At 45.9% G+C, this 16,759-nt stretch overlaps 1 protein-coding gene and 1 long non-coding RNA gene across 3 annotated transcripts; one reads left to right on the top strand and one right to left on the bottom strand.

The window, feature by feature from the left end:
- Positions 1 to 2,153: 2,153 nt before the first annotated feature.
- On the top strand, positions 2,154 to 14,213 carry PI4K2A (phosphatidylinositol 4-kinase type 2 alpha). 2 transcript variants are annotated; one of them, XM_020812031.3, is made up of 9 exons: positions 2,154 to 2,726; positions 8,351 to 8,551; positions 9,491 to 9,622; positions 9,711 to 9,864; positions 10,751 to 10,812; positions 11,690 to 11,789; positions 11,962 to 12,113; positions 12,288 to 12,347; positions 12,470 to 14,213. In XM_020812031.3, exons 1-9 carry the CDS (start codon positions 2,283 to 2,285, stop codon positions 12,629 to 12,631), a joined length of 1,467 nt encoding a protein of 488 aa, XP_020667690.1. In that variant the 5' UTR covers positions 2,154 to 2,282; the 3' UTR covers positions 12,632 to 14,213. The 2 variants fall into 2 exon arrangements, with proteins under 2 accessions (XP_020667690.1, XP_020667691.1); XM_020812032.3 differs by having other exon boundaries at positions 2,156 to 2,726; positions 11,962 to 12,095.
- On the bottom strand, positions 7,101 to 16,413 carry LOC144587885 (uncharacterized). The gene is made up of 2 exons (XR_013543080.1): positions 16,323 to 16,413; positions 7,101 to 7,287 (listed from the first exon to the last, which is right to left on the bottom strand). It is a non-coding gene; the product is annotated as an uncharacterized LOC144587885 (long non-coding RNA).
- Between the last annotated feature and the right edge of the window lie 346 nt (positions 16,414 to 16,759).

Here is a 16,759-nt window from a genome sequence, read left to right as displayed (position 1 = left end):
GTTGCGGGTCTCGAAATACGTAATTCAAGGTAGTGGAACGAGCAGTTAAGACAATAGCGATGTGTGTGTGTGTGGAGGGGAGAATGGGAACTATAGAGAGGCAGTTCTGAAAGCATTTAAATAATAAAAATAGAATGTGTAATTTTGTTGGTTTGAATCTCTTTTTTATTGTTTTACTGTTATACCCATGCTCCAAATTCTGGGCAGTAAGGTTTGTTATTCAGGCACCATTATTCAAACAGAACCTTAAAGAAGAGAGACTTTAAACCGCATCTCTACTACTGATTAAGTGGTATTTTATTCCAAGTTCATACAAGTTTGATGTAACCAAGCAAAGGAGTTAGAAATTTAAAATGTTTCCAGAGAGATAGTGTTAATCTGTTTCAGCAAGGAGAAAAAAGAACAAAAAAAATTTTTTTACAGGAGTTTCAAGGTGAAATATCCTAGAGATAGTTTTACCAGTGCCCTCAAATGAATTCTATTGCAAAGGGAGGGAGGGATTCAAACCCTGGTCTCCTGAGTCTTGTCAACCAGTACACCACATTGGTTATCTCAACATAACAAACCAGATATAAAAGAGAATAATTCAAGAGATGTACTTTTTCAGGAGGTCTTCAATTAGTATGGAATTTGTATTTGATAGCATTCTGATTTTGTTGTTGTTATTGTTTAGTTGTTAAGTCATGTCCGACTCTTCGTGACCCCATGAACCAGAGCATGCCAGGCCCTCCTGTCTTCCACTGCCTCCCGGAGTTGGGTCAAATTCATGTTGGTCGCTTCGATGACACTGTCCAACCATCTCATCCACTGATGTCCCCTTCTCCTCTTGCCTTCACACTTTCCCAACATCAGGGTCTTTTCCAGGGAGTGTTCTCTTCTTATGAGATGGCCAAAATATTGGAACCTCAGCTTCAGGATCTGTCCTTCTGGTTTTGTAGAATGGTTTAAATCCAGTTTTTAGTTCCAGGTGGGATAGACCCATTGAATTAATGAGACTTAGGGCTTGTCTACACAAGTCCTTTTGTACTGGGTTGGTGCAGGCTAAATTGGGTGATTAGAGCCCCAGTTACTTTAGAATGGCAAAGCAAATAGGAAAGCAGCAGATTGCCTAAAGTTCAATTTGTCAGAGAAATGAACAAATGGGGATGGCTTTCTAATATCTCTGCCATTCAGCAGCAGTACCATTTGTTTGTTGTACATATTTTTGGTGAAACTGAGTTGCCTGGGGAATTCCCAGAAACCAGACCTTGCATATATCAGGGGTGTAACCTAATCTTTACTGCCCTTTATTGCTACATTGCCCACCTCAGAAAGATAAGATACGGAAAGCTAAGAAGGTGCATCAGGGGCAAGAATTTCATGAGCTGTGTAACTTTGGCTTAAAGGAAAGCTTTTTTTTTTGTCTATACATGACATTGGTCTGTAAGGGCCATAGGATTTGCTGCTACTTCTGCTAGAAGTTTACAGGATCCCAGGATCTTAGGAGGGGTGGGATAGCCCTGCTGCCCTTTCGAAACAACGTACTGTAGTGCCAAAGGGTTTGCTAAGGCTTTGCAGTAGGATATATACAGTAATGTTCTTTCTTTGGAAGAAATGGTCCGCTGAGAGATGCTTATCGAGAACGCGTAGGACAGCAAATTAATGTTATGCACATGAGCGTACCGGTGTGGGGTTTTGATATGAGAGATGGTGACAGTGCCGCGGAGGAAACGTCCAGCATGCTGAAGAAGGCTCAGTGCGGTGCACGTGGGCGTGTCTTTGCAACGGGGCGGGAGGAATGCGATCTCTAGCAAAGGGAATAATGGTACAACGGAAAGACTGAGTGAAGGCCAGGGCTGTTCTCTCGAAGCAGAGGAAGCGCCGGTTAGTGGAGCAGAGGGGCCTACTGAGAAAGCACAAATTTTACACGCAAGGAGTGGGAATCTGCCTACGCTAACTTCCTTCAACGTGCATGACTTGGCTCTGCAGGGGGAGACACCGCTCGACACAATGAAGGGGAGAGGCCATGAAAGCCGCTGGGTGGGGCTTTCGGGACTTGGACAGAACGAGCTCTGCGAGTGGCTCGCGGCCCCTTGAGCGGGCGTGGCTTCCGGGCACCCTGTAAACAGGGGGTGGTGGCTTCACTGTGATTGGCTGGAGTTGCTCTGGCGGAAACGGCGGTGGCCGCGGGGCCGGTGTCAGGTGATCTGAACTGAGCAGTCCCGAGCCGGGGAGCGCGGGGCCCTTGTTTGCGTGCGCCAGTGCCCACCGGGTTTGAGTCGCGCTGTGGTCCGATTCAGCCTATGGATGAGACAAGCCCCTTGGTGTCTCCGGAGCGCGGTCCGGCCCCGGGATATGGCCTGCCCGGAGGTGCCGTGCGCTCTCCGCCCTGCCCCGCCGCTCCCAGCATCCCCTCCGGACCTTGCCCCTGTCCTTCCCCTCCGAGTTCCCCCACAGGTGGCCGCGACCGGGAGCGCCAGCCTCTGCTGGATCGGGGCGCAGGTGCGGAGCGCGGGACTCGAGGGGCTGTAGGGACAGCCGGGGCGGCCCCCATCCAGCCTCAGGCTGGGTCCGGGACAGCGGCCGCCGTGGTCCGCGGCGAGCGGGAGCCTCGCAATGAATTCCCCGATGACCCAGAATTCGCCGAGGTGGTGCGACAGGCAGAGTTGGCGAGCGAACGTGGCATCTACCCTGAGCGGATCTACCAGGGCTCTAGCGGCAGCTATTTCGTCAAGGATCCGCAGGGGGTGAGAGATCCAGGCTCCGGGGAAGAGCATTTAGGGCAAGGGTGCTGGAGAGTTGGGAAACATGGCTGGGCAATATGCGTGGGATCGGGGAGTCGGCTCTTTAGCTAGATAGGTCTTGTTGGCGTGCAGTAGCCTTGTGCTGCTCTGTAGTGTCTCAGCAAAGGAACGAATCTGAAAGGCCCCAGTTCGAATTCTGGCCCTACCATGGCGTCGCGGGGTGGTTTAAGTGGCAAACCATTGGGCTTTCGCGTCAATGCCCCCCACCTGCAGTATTGGGGAGGAGGTAATAGTTACCCTGACTGACAGTTGTTGTAAGAGCTATAGCTTTCATATTTGAAAGCAGTATATAAATAAATGTCCTTTTTATTATGTTTTATATGTATCCCCTCACTGGCCACTTCTCTGCCAGGCAAACAACAGGACTAAGTTAACTGCCATCAGATGTCATCTTTGTTTCAGCCCCTCACCTTCTCTCATTCTGTTATGCCCTGGGCTAGACCTTTCTCACCCCATTACTTTATCCCTGTTCTTCATGGGTTTTCATTCTGGGATACATACAGTTGCAACTGCATAAAATACAGATGATCTGTCAATTGTGTCATTGACAGCAAGTGTAGGTCTTGCTATAGAATGGAACAAATGGTAAGACTGTAGTAAGAAGTATAAATGGGCACTGTGATGGCCTTTATGAAACAAGTATAAGAAGCAGAAAATGTTCATCACTAATGATGGCTTTGCATATTGCATTCCCAGAGACTGTAAACATAATATTGTGGTATCAAGAGACTTTCTATGCAAAACATAAAATTTAGGTCCTACTTGTCCAACGAGGAAGCACAATTATGCTCGGCTTGAAATGCCTTTCTTAGTTGGGTAAAGTGACTTGGAATGTGTACGTTGTCTGTTTTCAGACATTCGTCTACTTAATAACTTTTCTGTGGCAGTCTGGTGTCAAGTACTATCCCCACCAAGTAGACTTGTTAACTTATTGGTTGGGGTGAGGTATCCGCAGATTGTCAGCCAGTCTTGTCATTTGTTTCTTGTCTTCATACTGAGTTGCTGTATGCCTGGGTCTGTGGTTTTTGGCCTTTAGAGCAGATGGTGTCATTGACCTACAGTATCTCATATTGCTACTTGGGAAATCTAACATGTACCACATAGCCCTTGTACCGGAAAACATACAGAATGACATTAGATAGTCACAAGATACTGGGGCAATTAGGTATGCTCTGGATGGACATGATGTATTCTTCACTGGTACCCATTGTTAGTTGAGACTGGAATAGAGTCTCTCTACTATTACTTAGTGTGAGTATGCAGTTTAACCATGTTACCTGGTTAATGCTTCTTAAATAATGTGTGCCAGCAAGTCAGTTCTGACATGATGACCCTTTTCAGGGTTTTTAGGTATAGAATGCTCAGAAGTGGTTTGTCATTCTCTTCTTCTAAAGCCAACTTGGGATTGTGTAACTTGCCCAAAGCCATATAGGCTGGTACTTTTCCCAGGAATCACAGTGGAAAATCAAACTCTGTCTCTGCAGCCAGATACCTAACTCACTGAGCTATCCGGCTATCTTATGGCCCCATTTTACAAATCGCACATGAAACCTGTCTAATTTGAATATGAGCCCATTAGATCTATGGCCTGGTAATTCATTTGAAGTTCTTTGTGCACTTGCAAGACCTGTGCGCTTACCAAGCAGATAATCTCTGGAGGAGAATAGTTGTCTGCTTCTGAGAGCAGCTGTTGAACTTCCCTTCCTAATCATGTGGTCCTTGAACTTCTGGGTGTTTCAAATAGAGCTGGCTAGCTCTCTGAATCATTTTGTTCTTTTGGCCCCTCTTTGATGTTTTAAAATCTGTAGAATCTGGCAAGATCTTGGGGTAGTGAGGATTCTTTTAGGAAGGAAAACTGAAAGAGCCAGACATGTCTTCTTTGTAGAAAAACATTGAGAATGTCACATTTTACAAATTTCAGATGACTTGTTCTCCCTTTGCCCTTTACTTTGAAGAATTTCAGGCTCCCAGTGCTAATATTTACCTAAACTGATCAAACAACATTGTAGGTTCTTCTTGAAAATCTTCAATGTAACAATTGTTGGTGGCTACTAATTTAGACATTTAATTATTTTCTTTCAAAATCTAGCTTCATGGAAATTATTTAAGTTATTCTCTAAACCAAAGAAAAGAGAATATGGGATTAAATTGTGTTGATCTAGGTGATTAAACCGTCCGAGCACTAAGAGGATGTGGTAAGGGAACAGATTCTCTGAAGAAACCTTTGAACTGGTCTCGCTTGAAATTTTAAAAAGCAGGTTTGGATAAATGTATTAGGGCAGATGAAGTTTATACAGTCATGCTTGTAGGTGCTGTGGGAGAAGGGTGCAGCTTATCCTGGTGCCATCAAGCTATAATGGATTAAGTTCCTTCAACTCCAATCAGCAGGGCCAGTAAGATCCTGGGATCAGTAGTCCAGAATGTTTGGAAAGCATAGGATTGTCTATTGTATGGAAAGAGACTTGTTAGATTGTTTGCCTTGTGTTCCAGTTCTGAGGTTGTAGTCTGTTTTCCTGGTGAATATTTCCAAGGCTTTTTTTTCTTTTGAGGGGATTTCAGATTATTATTTTCATTTCTCCTGTATAGATTTAGGGATCTTCGTTTGTGTTTGGCTATGAGTGCCTTCATAGTGCTTTTAAAGTAATGGGAAAAGAGCCCTTACAGTCTAGGAGGAAGTGGAGGGGCAAGTGATGTGTGTCCAGTCAGCTGCAATGCATTCTCCACACCCATCTAAGAGCTGACTGTGTGCAGGGTCGCGTGGCTTTACTTGTGATCACTATAACTAACCGGATGAATTCAGCTTCCTTTTTTTTAAAATCTTGTGTGATGATAGCATGAAATTGTGTTTCATTTACAGACCTTCTCTTTCTTCTGCTGGCCGTCCAGACTCTCTTGTCTAGCTGTAGCTTTGAATTCACTTCTCTCTTAGCTAGGCTCCTGGGTGATGCTGCTGGGATGATGAGTCAGATTGGCCTTTGTGCTGCTGCCTTAGGTAGATGGACTGATGCAGCATTACTATATCTCCCAGTGGTGATATAGTGGTTTATGACTCCTGAAAACCGGTTGCAGGGAGAGCATTGCAAATTATTTCTTAGTATCTATTGTTAGCTGTTTCCAGTGAGAGACTTTGGGTGCCTATGGCAGGGGTGGCTGGCTGGAGGAATAAGCTGGTGTACCAGTATGAGTACATTTACTGTGCGTGTCAAACAGAAGTTATGTTGTTGACTCTGCCTTTCCACTAGCAGGAATGGAGCTTCTTTGTCTTCATCATCCTGTGAGTTAGAGCAGACTGCCTGTAGAATGGGGAGATACGTTAGACCAGTGGTCCCTAACTTGGGCCTCCAGATGTTCTTGGATTACAACTCCCAGAAGCCTTCACCACCACCTCTGCTGACCAGGATTTCTCGGAGTTGAAGTCTAAGAACCTCTGGAGGCCCAAGGTTGGGGACCACTGTGTTAGACCACAACTCCCAGTCCCTGGACCTTGCTGACTGGGAATAATGGAAATTGTCATCTAATAAATTTATAGGAAGTTGGTTTAGCACAGAATGACTCATGATTCCATGGCTAAGAGAGAGAAGATTTAGCCAGCATCATCTCAGCAATGATTTGACAAGGTGGAAGACCCAGTTTTCTCAGCTGTTCAGATGCCCAGGGAGGAGATAGAGAGCTCTCAGCATATTTTGTGACAATTAGAGAGATGAGGCAGTACAAGGTAAACAGTGCTTCAGGACTTCTTAACCTAGGTATGCAGACATGATGAAAGGCAGTCTCTCTTCTAGACCAATGGCCTTTCTCTTCGTCCCACCACCTTCACAGGTGCATCTGATGGGAACACAGGAGAGGGCCTTCCTTCTCTGATGATCTTAACACACGAGCTCGCTCATAGTGGGAGATACGGTCTTTGAGATAGATTGGACCCAGGCCATTTAGGGCTTGATAGGTTAAAAACAACACTTTAGATAGAAGTTACAATCCAAAATCATCCAGAGGGCCACACTTTGCGTATTGCATATATAGAACTTGTATGATACCTTTACAGACGGGCAACTTGGTAGAGGTGATTTTCCTGACTACAAAATCTTTCAGAGCATGCACACAACCCCATCCCATGTGAAAAAATGGAAAGAAAAGTGGAAGTCTAGTTGTGATTTTGAAAAACTGGTAGTTTCTTCAGAGAGGTAGCCATGTCAGTCTGCTTCAGGATATAACACAAAAATGAAACACAAAGTATAAATAAAGTATCATGGATTATCATCTATAAAAGCTCATACTGAAATAATTTTATTAGTCTTTAAAGGGCCACAATACTTTTGCTTTTATTTTTATTTTTGTTTTGTGCACTGCAGGAGGTCCCTGCAAGCTGTTTAGAAGGAGGTTTCCAGGGATGGCAATTCACCTTTTTCCTGTTGTTGTTTTTAAAGGGGGGTGCTGCTGCTGGAGCCCGATGTGTCCATAGGCTGTGCAAGAAGCCTCGGGGGTGTGTGTGTCTCACATCGCCCATCTGTTTTTTGCAAAGATGAAATTAGTTAGTTTTCCCTCCAGTGATGTGCCTCTACTCTTAGTTAAAGCAACCCAGTTCTGATCTCACACCAGCAGGCTTAAAAAGTGATGAGAGTTAGGTGGGAAGTGCCTTAAAATGGTATTTTTGATACTCTACTTCCTTTCTGGGATTCCCTGGTTCTTTAGCACATGACTAAGCAACAACTTGCAAGAGTCATGCCAATTATAGGAAGTAGTGGCTGCTTGGCTTAAGTTTTCACTAGCTGCCATAGAGAATGGCAGAGCAGTCTCTCCGTGAGATTTAAGAATAGGATCCCAGGGAATCCAAAAGGAGTTATAACTGGAAAGGCTGTTGTAGTTTCTCTCTGTGCTTCCTTGCTGAAGAGATTACTGTCCTTGGTGGATGAGGGAGAGTAAGTTTGGAAGGACACCAGACATCAAATGATGGAAAGAAGCATTGCTTTTTGATGGAAAACAGTCAGTAGCTGGACTTACCATTTGATTGCTTTGTGGATAGAGGAGTTTTGCTGACCCTACAGCAACTCTTGTTTCCTGAGTCTGGTTGCCTTCCTCAGGCAGAAATGGGAAGCAAAACTTCCTACCCCACTCCTAAGTGGTGAGGCCTTCATATGTCATTATAAACTATTGAAGGTAGTTTCACTAGTCCCAGGAGCTGGAAGGAAGTCTGCTTTCCTGTCTAATCATGCTGGCCATTTTACACACAGGTTCATCTCTTCCAAATGGCTGATCTAGAAAGTATTTGATCTAAGAACGGATTATTCTAAGTAGTGCGCTGGGCCAGAGAAAGTGTGCTCAGCTTTGCTGCCGGAATCTTTAATATGAAAAGGCATATTGCTGATCTTGAGCACTGTGGCACCAGATCTATTGTTGTGAACACATTTGACCCTTTCCTGGGAAGGCCTTTGACTCTTTTCTGCTGCCATGATTATATGATTGTTTGTCAAGAACTGGGTACAGTGCCAAATTGAGGGGTCTGTGTCTGTGTGCTAATTTTTGGCTGGTCCAACTTGTGTTAATCAACGTCCATCTTCTGTCCTTGTCAGAAAATTATTGGTGTGTTCAAACCCAAGAACGAAGAACCCTACGGACAGCTGAACCCAAAGTGGACAAAATGGCTGCAAAAACTTTGTTGCCCGTGCTGTTTTGGAAGAGACTGTCTTGTTCTCAACCAAGGATATTTGTCTGAGGCAGGTGCTAGCCTCGTTGACCAGAAGCTGGAACTCAACATTGTTCCCTGCACAAAGGTGAGCCTCAGATAGAATATTGAATAAGAAGACCTGAAAAAAAGCTGTTCTGCCCCCCCCCCGCATGACTGAATCAGTAGCCCTCCCAATTCCAGTCATCTCTAGTCATGCTGACTGTGGCTAATGGGATTTAGAATGTGTGGGTGGGGGAACACCCAGAGGATCCCAAGTTCACCAACTTTGCTACATGAGATTGCCTGCTTGGTCCAAACTCTAGACTTTGCCCTTTCATCTGTCCTTTCAGTCCAGCTCTCACCCTTGCTTTCTATTCCAGCAGTTAGATCCCTATAAAATGTCTTCACAAACTTTAATCCTAATTCAGGAAAGATTTTTAGCTTTATATTTTGCTTTGGGGTGAAAGCAGAAAATACATGCACTTCTCTGCACATGCATACACTGAGCAACAGGCAATTGAGATTACGTTTATTAAAAAAATATGTCTGGAATTGTGCACATTACTGAAGCATATCAGGTTGCTTTTTTGGGTTTTTTTTTTGGCAATGTGCTCAGTGCACTTTTTGATTCTGACTTCCATATTTTTTTTTGCAAATACCTTGGATAGAAGCTGCATGCAGCAGAAGAGAAAACAGAAGGAAGCCACTACAGAGATGGTGGGGTAGAAACTGTAGGCGTAAGGACTGAATGTTGGATGTATTTTCAAACATTGCCTCTTCCTTTTTTTAACAGAGGTGTTAGAGGATGAGAACATAACATTGGTTTTTAATATCTTCCCACTGTCTTTATGTTTTTCCAGGACATCTATCTTTCACCCTAGATAATAATAAATGGTGTAGAACTTGTGAAAGGTGGACAGGTCTGGATATGCCTAGATTTATGCAATGCAACCTTTTTCTGCAAATGATTGTATATTAAGAGAGAGAACACTATGAAGTGCTTATAAATTCAGCCTTTGAGTCATCTCTTTCCCTACGTCTATAGGTGGTATATTTGGCCAGTGAAACGTTTAACTACAGCGCCATCGATAGAGTGAAGTCCCGGGGTAAACGCCTGGCCCTGGAAAAAGTGCCAAAGGTTGGGCAGAGATTTCATCGAATTGGGCTTCCTCCAAAGGTAGGACAGGTTTGTGAGGCCCAGTGGGGTGCTGGGCGCCACTTTGCCATGTCTCTTTCTGTTTAACCTGCCTGCTTCTTGCTCTCAGGTGGGCTCCTTCCAGCTCTTTGTGGAAGGCTATAAAGATGCAGATTTCTGGCTGCGTCGCTTTGAAGCAGAGCCTCTCCCAGAGAACACTAACCGCCAGTTGCTACTGCAGTTTGAGAGACTAGTGGTACTAGACTATATCATTCGCAACACTGGTAAGCTCTGTGCTAACTCGTGGCCCTGGTGGCGGGGGGGGGGAGGAGATGCTGACTTGAGGGAACCGGTAGGAGAAGCATCTCTTTTTTTGCAGAGAACAGTTAGCATTGTGGGGGGAGGTGGGTGTCCTTTGACATTCTGAATGTTCTTTGGCTTAGGGAATATTTCCTGGCATGCAAATTCAGAAATTCCTTTGGCTATGTGCCCAGTATTAACTAAGAGGAAATTTCCTAACAACCATGGGTTAAGCTGTTGGCCCATCCAGCTCAAAACCTGGGAAAGTTTTTTGTTTGTTTACTTTTTTTTCAGCCTTGCCTGGAGATGTCAGATAATCTGGTCCCTCTTGCATGCCAGTATGCCAGTAGTGAGTTGCTGTCTCATGTAACATTGTGATGATACCCCTCAGCTGTTGAGATAAATAATGTGTCTGCAGTAAGGTAAATAGCTTAGAGTACATTGGTTTGAGGATCCAGCTCAAAGTACTATAGTATTCACACAGTTACTCTGTCCCCGAGTCTTCATGGGGCTTAAGAAGAGTCAAGTTCCTTTGAAGGCCATAGATCCCCTTCCCAGGCTGACAATGTAGTCTCTCCATTCTCCACTCATCTTTAAGAAGATGAGCAGGGACCTTTGCGTTTTCTATCAAACCACTTTTTCTTCTGACAAGGCAAACCAGGAGCAGCCATAACAAGATAGACTTACCCATCCCCAACCCTGTGCTAGAGGATGAGTGACTGCAACATTGGTAAAACTGCCAGGTTACAAATTCCAGCAATGGGATTTCTCTGGTCTCCTTGTATCTTCAGCAGTGTGTTGGGTTAAGTTACTGTCAATGCTGAGTTACTTGGAGGGGAGTTTGATTAGTGTGTGTGTGTTTCTCTGCAGACCGGGGTAATGACAACTGGCTGATCAAATATGACTGCCCGTTGGACAGCACGAATGTGCGGGTAAGTGGAGTCCCAGGTCAGGTTGCTCTGAGAGTTGCACATGAAGCTCATAGCATGTTGTGCAACAGGAGATACTAAAAGCCTGGCAAGGATCTGTTGCATGCAGTGTCCTTTAAATACATTGTCCTGCCTCACAGCTGTTAGACCCGCGTTTGTTAGGCACAGGGCAGACCATGCTGCAACATAGCAGCCAAAACTGTATCAGATATGGATGATTGTGTAACATAGTCATTGTCAATCTGTGTGGCAAATGTCTTCCAAGTTCAGAAGTCAGTGTAAGCACTTGTTGCATACTAAGTTGCATGATTTGGTATGCAACAGCAAATACCTATGCTGACTTCTTAAGTTACAGCAACTCTCTGCTGAGACTTCCACTGTGATCACATTCTATTGGCATTAAAACATAGTAGGATTTTAGCCACTGTATGTCAGTTGAAAGTCTTTTCTTACATTGCCTGAATCCATGCAATGGTTATGAGGGGTGAATGTAGAAATATGGCTTTCATTGTCTACTTTAGTGCAAAGATATGGAGAGTCCAGGTTCTGCTGAGCACTTTGCCAGTGAATGAAGGAAATGTGCTTGCTGGTAACCTGACAACGAGGCTTGTAGGGGGCAAGTGGGGAAGAAGGGGGTGCTATTACCAAGATTCTGCTTCTGCATCCTAACAGAGTATGGCCTTCCTTTAGATTTCAGCAAAAAAGAAGTGGAGAGAATTGGAGGGAGGGAGGAGCAGGTCAGGGAGCCTTGTGGGATGGTCAGGGCCAGCTGCATTGACTTGAGGTCTGTGACTCTTTTGGAACTGTCCCCTACTTCAGCTTGTGCAGAGTGATTGCAGGGAGCCTTTTCCCAGCTGAACATTGTTCCCTTTTTCTGCAGGACTCGGAATGGGTTGTGGTGAAGGAGCCTGTCATTAAACTGGCTGCCATTGACAATGGCCTGGCTTTCCCTCTCAAGCACCCAGACTCTTGGAGAGCATGTAAGTGCCTCCCGAGCAGGTTCACAACAAGTGTTTCTCTCCTGGCCTGGGGACTATTCTCCAAGGGCCCAGCCTGTTCAGAGGCTGATCCTATGTTCCCACTGGCTTGCTACCCTCATGAATAAGCCCAGTTAGGGAGTTTAATATTTGCCTTCTGTTTCCCTGCCTGCAGACCCTTTCTACTGGGCGTGGCTGCCTCAGGCCAAGGTGCCCTTCTCCCAGGAGATCAAGGACCTAATTTTGCCAAAGATTTCAGACCCCAATTTTGTCAAGGATCTGGAAGAAGATCTCTATGAACTTTTCAAGGTACCCACAAGCAGCAGGGCAAGTTTATTTTTTATATAATTACTTTTGCTTCTGAACAAATTAAGTATGTGGGATATCATGGGGGCGATGGAGTGTGGGATTGTGCACATTATAAGGACCTAAGAAGCGCAGGGACCCAGCTCAACACTTGTTCTAATTGGGCTTATGCACCTCCTACTCTTTCTTTCATAGAGGGATCCAGGTTTTGACCGGGGCCAGTTTCACAAGCAGATTGCTGTCATGCGTGGTCAGGTATGTTACATGGTCCTTCCAGAGGGATGGGACCTATGCTGTGCATGGGTCTATTTTTGGTCTGATTTATAGCTTGGTATCTGTAGTATCCTGGCACTCAGTTCTTTTGTTTTGTTCCTTAGATCCTGAACTTGACACAAGCCTTGAAAGATGGGAAGAGCCCCCTTCACCTGGTCCAGATGCCACCCGTCATTGTGGAGACAGCACGCTCCCATCAGCGTTCCACCATTGAATCATACACACAAAGCTTCCAGAGTCGCAAGCCCTTCTTTTCCTGGTGGTAGCAGTTGTCTCCGTACTCATCAAGGAACCTGAGGGGGTAGGAGAGTATCACTTGACTGCGGGCAACCAATCCTCCAGGCTGAACCAGCCCTGATGCAGCCAGCGGACGAGGTGTAAGCAGGTGCTCCAGTCAGCCTCAACTCTGCACATTCCCAGCAGCAAGGGAAGGTCCTTCTTTAGATTGACTGCTCCTCCCCTCTCGCTGTGGGCTGGAGAGGCTGCTCCCCGGCCTGAGCATGGCAGCCTCTTCCAATAGGTGCCTGCATGCAGCATCCTTTTGGTTTCAAGCCGTCCCTTTCGTATCCATCTGGGGTGAGAATACAGTGTCCTCTGCCCAGGCAAGCTGGGGACAAGAGGATGCTCAGAGTTGGATAGAAGTGCTCTTGCTCTGTGTGCAAATGTCAGCCTTGAGTCTCTTTCCTCCTCTTGTTGCTCCTCTAAACAAAGAGGGCCTTCTTGCCCACTAGGCTTGCTCTATTACCTTTGGCCCTATGGAGGTGTTCTTAGTGCTGGTTTTGGGTGGGGGTGGGGCATGGCCATCACCGGCTGCTCCTGGGGGAAATCTCAAGTTGGGCTAGAGGGGCAAAGTTTTAGGATTGGGCCAGAGCAGCTTTTGTCTGCTTTGGAATAGTCATAGATGCTAGGGGCAGATGGACTCTGCAAAGGAGCTATAGGGTCGGTGAGTATAACTGCTCAGCTTCCCTTGCTTCAGCCAGCAGGGAGGAAAGGCCTCAAATAGAAGATTTTAATTTGGTTTTAATTTCTTCATCCACATGCACATACTCTTATGCTCTGCATAGTCCCAGAATATGTACGGGGAAGACCATATATCCTACCACTGCTACCTTGGGCTACTGTTTCACAGCCACTAAATAAGGTTCCCAGACTGACTAATACTATCTTTTTCTCTCTAGAAATGTGGAACTGGGGATGGGGGACAGAAGAGAGAGTACAGTTAAGAGGCAGCTTTGTCTCACTTCTGCTGAGGTGGCAGCCTCCTCTTTTGAGTTCTGTACAAGCATTGACAATCGGGGAGGGAAAGGTTCTCTGTGGGGCGCCGCTGCCTTCTGGCATGGGGCAGATCTCCTTCATACATTGTCTGCAGACCTCTAAGGGGAAGTCCTGCTTTCAGGATCACTACCATATTGAGGTTTTGCCTCGTATACAGTGGGACAGTATGATGAAGGCTGTTTTGGTAGAGACAGCCATGCTAAATCCCTGGCAACAAGAACGTCCTGTTTGAAGCTGTCAGTCAAAGTGTTCTGGTCTCTCCTTGAGTGCTGCTGACATGGTTGATGTCCAAGCCTGTGAGAAGTCTTGTGCCAAGTTGAGCCCAGCTTCCCTCCTGTTCCAAGTAGGAACCTGAGCACCCTGTATGTGGAGCCTGCCTTCTCTGGAAGTCCCTGGTTGGAGAGACAATTCCCTGCTCTATGCCTGAGGTGCCAGCCTGAAGCTGCTGTACTTGGCACTAGGAGAAACTTTTCCTTTTTGCCAGCCTGAACTGAAATGTATCGTTCTTATGCACTGTAGAAATGTATGTAATATATTTAAATCAATGCAAGTATCTTCATAACAGGTCTGCAATTGCAGTCTCTTGTGTGTTTTTGTGTTTGCTAGTTACCATGAACTGAAACCTTGATCCACACCCCATACCACACCCGTTCCCCTACTGCAATAGTGCTGCTGCTTGCAATTCCGCTTCTGTGTACAACTGCTTTCTGCTCACTGCGCTACTTAAACCCTCCCTCTGAGAACAGGCCAGTCTTCTCCAACCCAGCATCCTCTAGAAGTGTTGGATTACAAATTCCACCAACCTCAGTTGAATGGCAGGCATTGTGCTGGATGGGAAGTGATGGGAGTCACAATCCAATCCATCTGTGGAGGGGGCATCCCATGCAGTAGCTGTGGATCAGACATGGGGAGAATGTGGCCATCAGTCGAGACATTGTTGGGTAAGAGTTCCCTTGTTCAGCCTCAGCAAGCTTAGGGAATGGTGAAGAGAGATTATGAGCATTACCGTCCAATGCCTCTGAGGTCAGTGTTCCCCAAACCTGGTTTAGTCTGTGGCACACACCCTGGTTGAATGTCCCTCTTTCTCAATATTTTCTTTTTATTGTAAAGCTTTGCAGTGGTCATTGGCCTGTGCCAGGGCCCTTCTTCTGACACAGAACCCACCTCCTGCTTGCTTTTATAGCTGTTAGGAGACTGAATCATGTAACAGAACCAGTTAGCATGGATACTCCTGCTTGGAAGTGATATTTCATATACTGATTACAATTGCCCTGGCCTGTTAATATTCACATTGTGTTCCGGCAGCATTAAATCTATCTAATGATTGAAAATAATCTGCTCAACTTCTACACCAGATATGTAGCTAGTTGTGCCAAATCACAATCTTGCATGAGGGAGCTAGGCCTGCAGTGAGGCAAAGTTTCATTGGTTCTCCCATGGGGCTGTATATGGATAGGTATGTAAATGCATTGGATGCTAAACATTCAGTAGAGCCTTGATCTTATAGCCACTGTGCTCTTTTGGAATGGCCAGCACTGTTCTCTTGTTGCTTCTTAGGACTCTTGTAGACCCTTGGCATTTTAAAATGTTGGAGAGAGACGGTGGGATAGTCACTAGCTTAACTTCTTGCCAGCCAGAGGCTTGGTTTCCTTAGCAATAACTTGGTAAGTGGCAACATGAGAGCCATTCCTTGGCTGGAGGCTGAAATAGTGTTGCATTACTTCTGCCTGCATAAGACTGATAGAAAAGGGGAATTTTTTTTTGGAAATTAAGATGTCCAGCTTTTGCCTTGAAGCTCATATGGCTCCTCTGCAATCCTTTCCATCGTTGGGAAGCTGTGGGAACTACAGGATGGGAGGAGGAAGTCTTCAACAACTAAAAAAATGCCTCCATCAGATGACTTTACTGGTGGCAGCTATTTTTGATGAAGACCTCCTCCGCCCAACCCACAGATTCTACGGCTTCCTTACAATAAAAGGAACTGTGGGAACTTCAGGAAAGAAATGAGCAATGTTTGATTTCTGAAAATTTGCCCCTGCTGATGACATCTTCAACCTTACATGGGCATAGAACAGTGGTCAGGGAACAGGGGTAAATTACCCCAAATGGGGTAAAAATGAAAATCCTGGGGGTAATGAGGATGGTTGCGGCAGCATGACCCTCCTCATTACCCCAGGCATTTTATTTCCGACGATACTGTGTGTAAGCGGGCATTCCGTCGCAGGGAGGCCCCCTTCCCGCCCCGCTTCACGAGCTCATGGCCAGTGGACCTGCCAGCACCTTCAGCTTTCCCAGCAGTGTGGTGGCTCCAGACTGGCTGCTTGGGCAGCAGCGGTGGCAGGTCCCGGGTGAGCACAGAGGCAGGGGGGGAGAGGGTTGGCCATGGATGGTGAGAGTGGAGGGACGGTGCTGGGAGGGGGCAGGGTAATGTTGGTGTATATAATTTTTTTTTGGGGGGGGTAAAAGATAAAAAGGTTCCCTGATCCCTGGCATACACATACATGGTTTCAGCCAGAGTGACCCAACTCTTGTAGGGAAAGGAGAGTACAGTGGTGCCTCGCTTGACGATGATAATCCGTTTTAGCAAAATCGTTGTAGAACGAAATCGTCGTCAAGCGAAAGTAAAAAAACCCATTGAAATGCATTGAAAACCAGTTCAGTGCGTTCCAGTGGGCGAAATACCTCATCGTGCAGCGAAGATCCTCCATAGGGTGGCCATTTTCCGGTGCCTGTTAAGTGAGGAATCCGTCCTAAACACAGCGGGGAGCCATTTTGCACAGCGTGGAGCCATTTTGAGAGCCGCCGGTCAGCTGTTTTAAAATAGTCGTTTAGCGAAGAATTGGTTCGCTGCTTCGAGAACCGATCATCGTAAAGTGAATTTTCCCCATTTAAACATTGTTTTACAATAGCAAAAACCTCATCGTAAAACGGATTCATCATGGGGTGGGGTAATCGTCAAGCGGGGCACCAATGTAATTTGTGTGTATAATCGTACAGAAAGTGAATGCATTTTTTGGCTGGATATTCAATCTGTGGTGGGCTTTCTGCAAATGTGGGAGGGGGCAACTGAAGCTTCATATGGAAATTTTCAGGTAAAGACCTGCTTGCTGTATGATGGC

The sequence above is a fragment of the Pogona vitticeps genome, chromosome 3 (genome assembly GCF_051106095.1).
Source record: "Pogona vitticeps strain Pit_001003342236 chromosome 3, PviZW2.1, whole genome shotgun sequence".
Taxonomy (NCBI): domain Eukaryota; kingdom Metazoa; phylum Chordata; class Lepidosauria; order Squamata; family Agamidae; genus Pogona; species Pogona vitticeps.
Note: the sequence above shows the minus strand (reverse complement) of the source record. Positions and strands in the feature narration are given on the sequence as shown.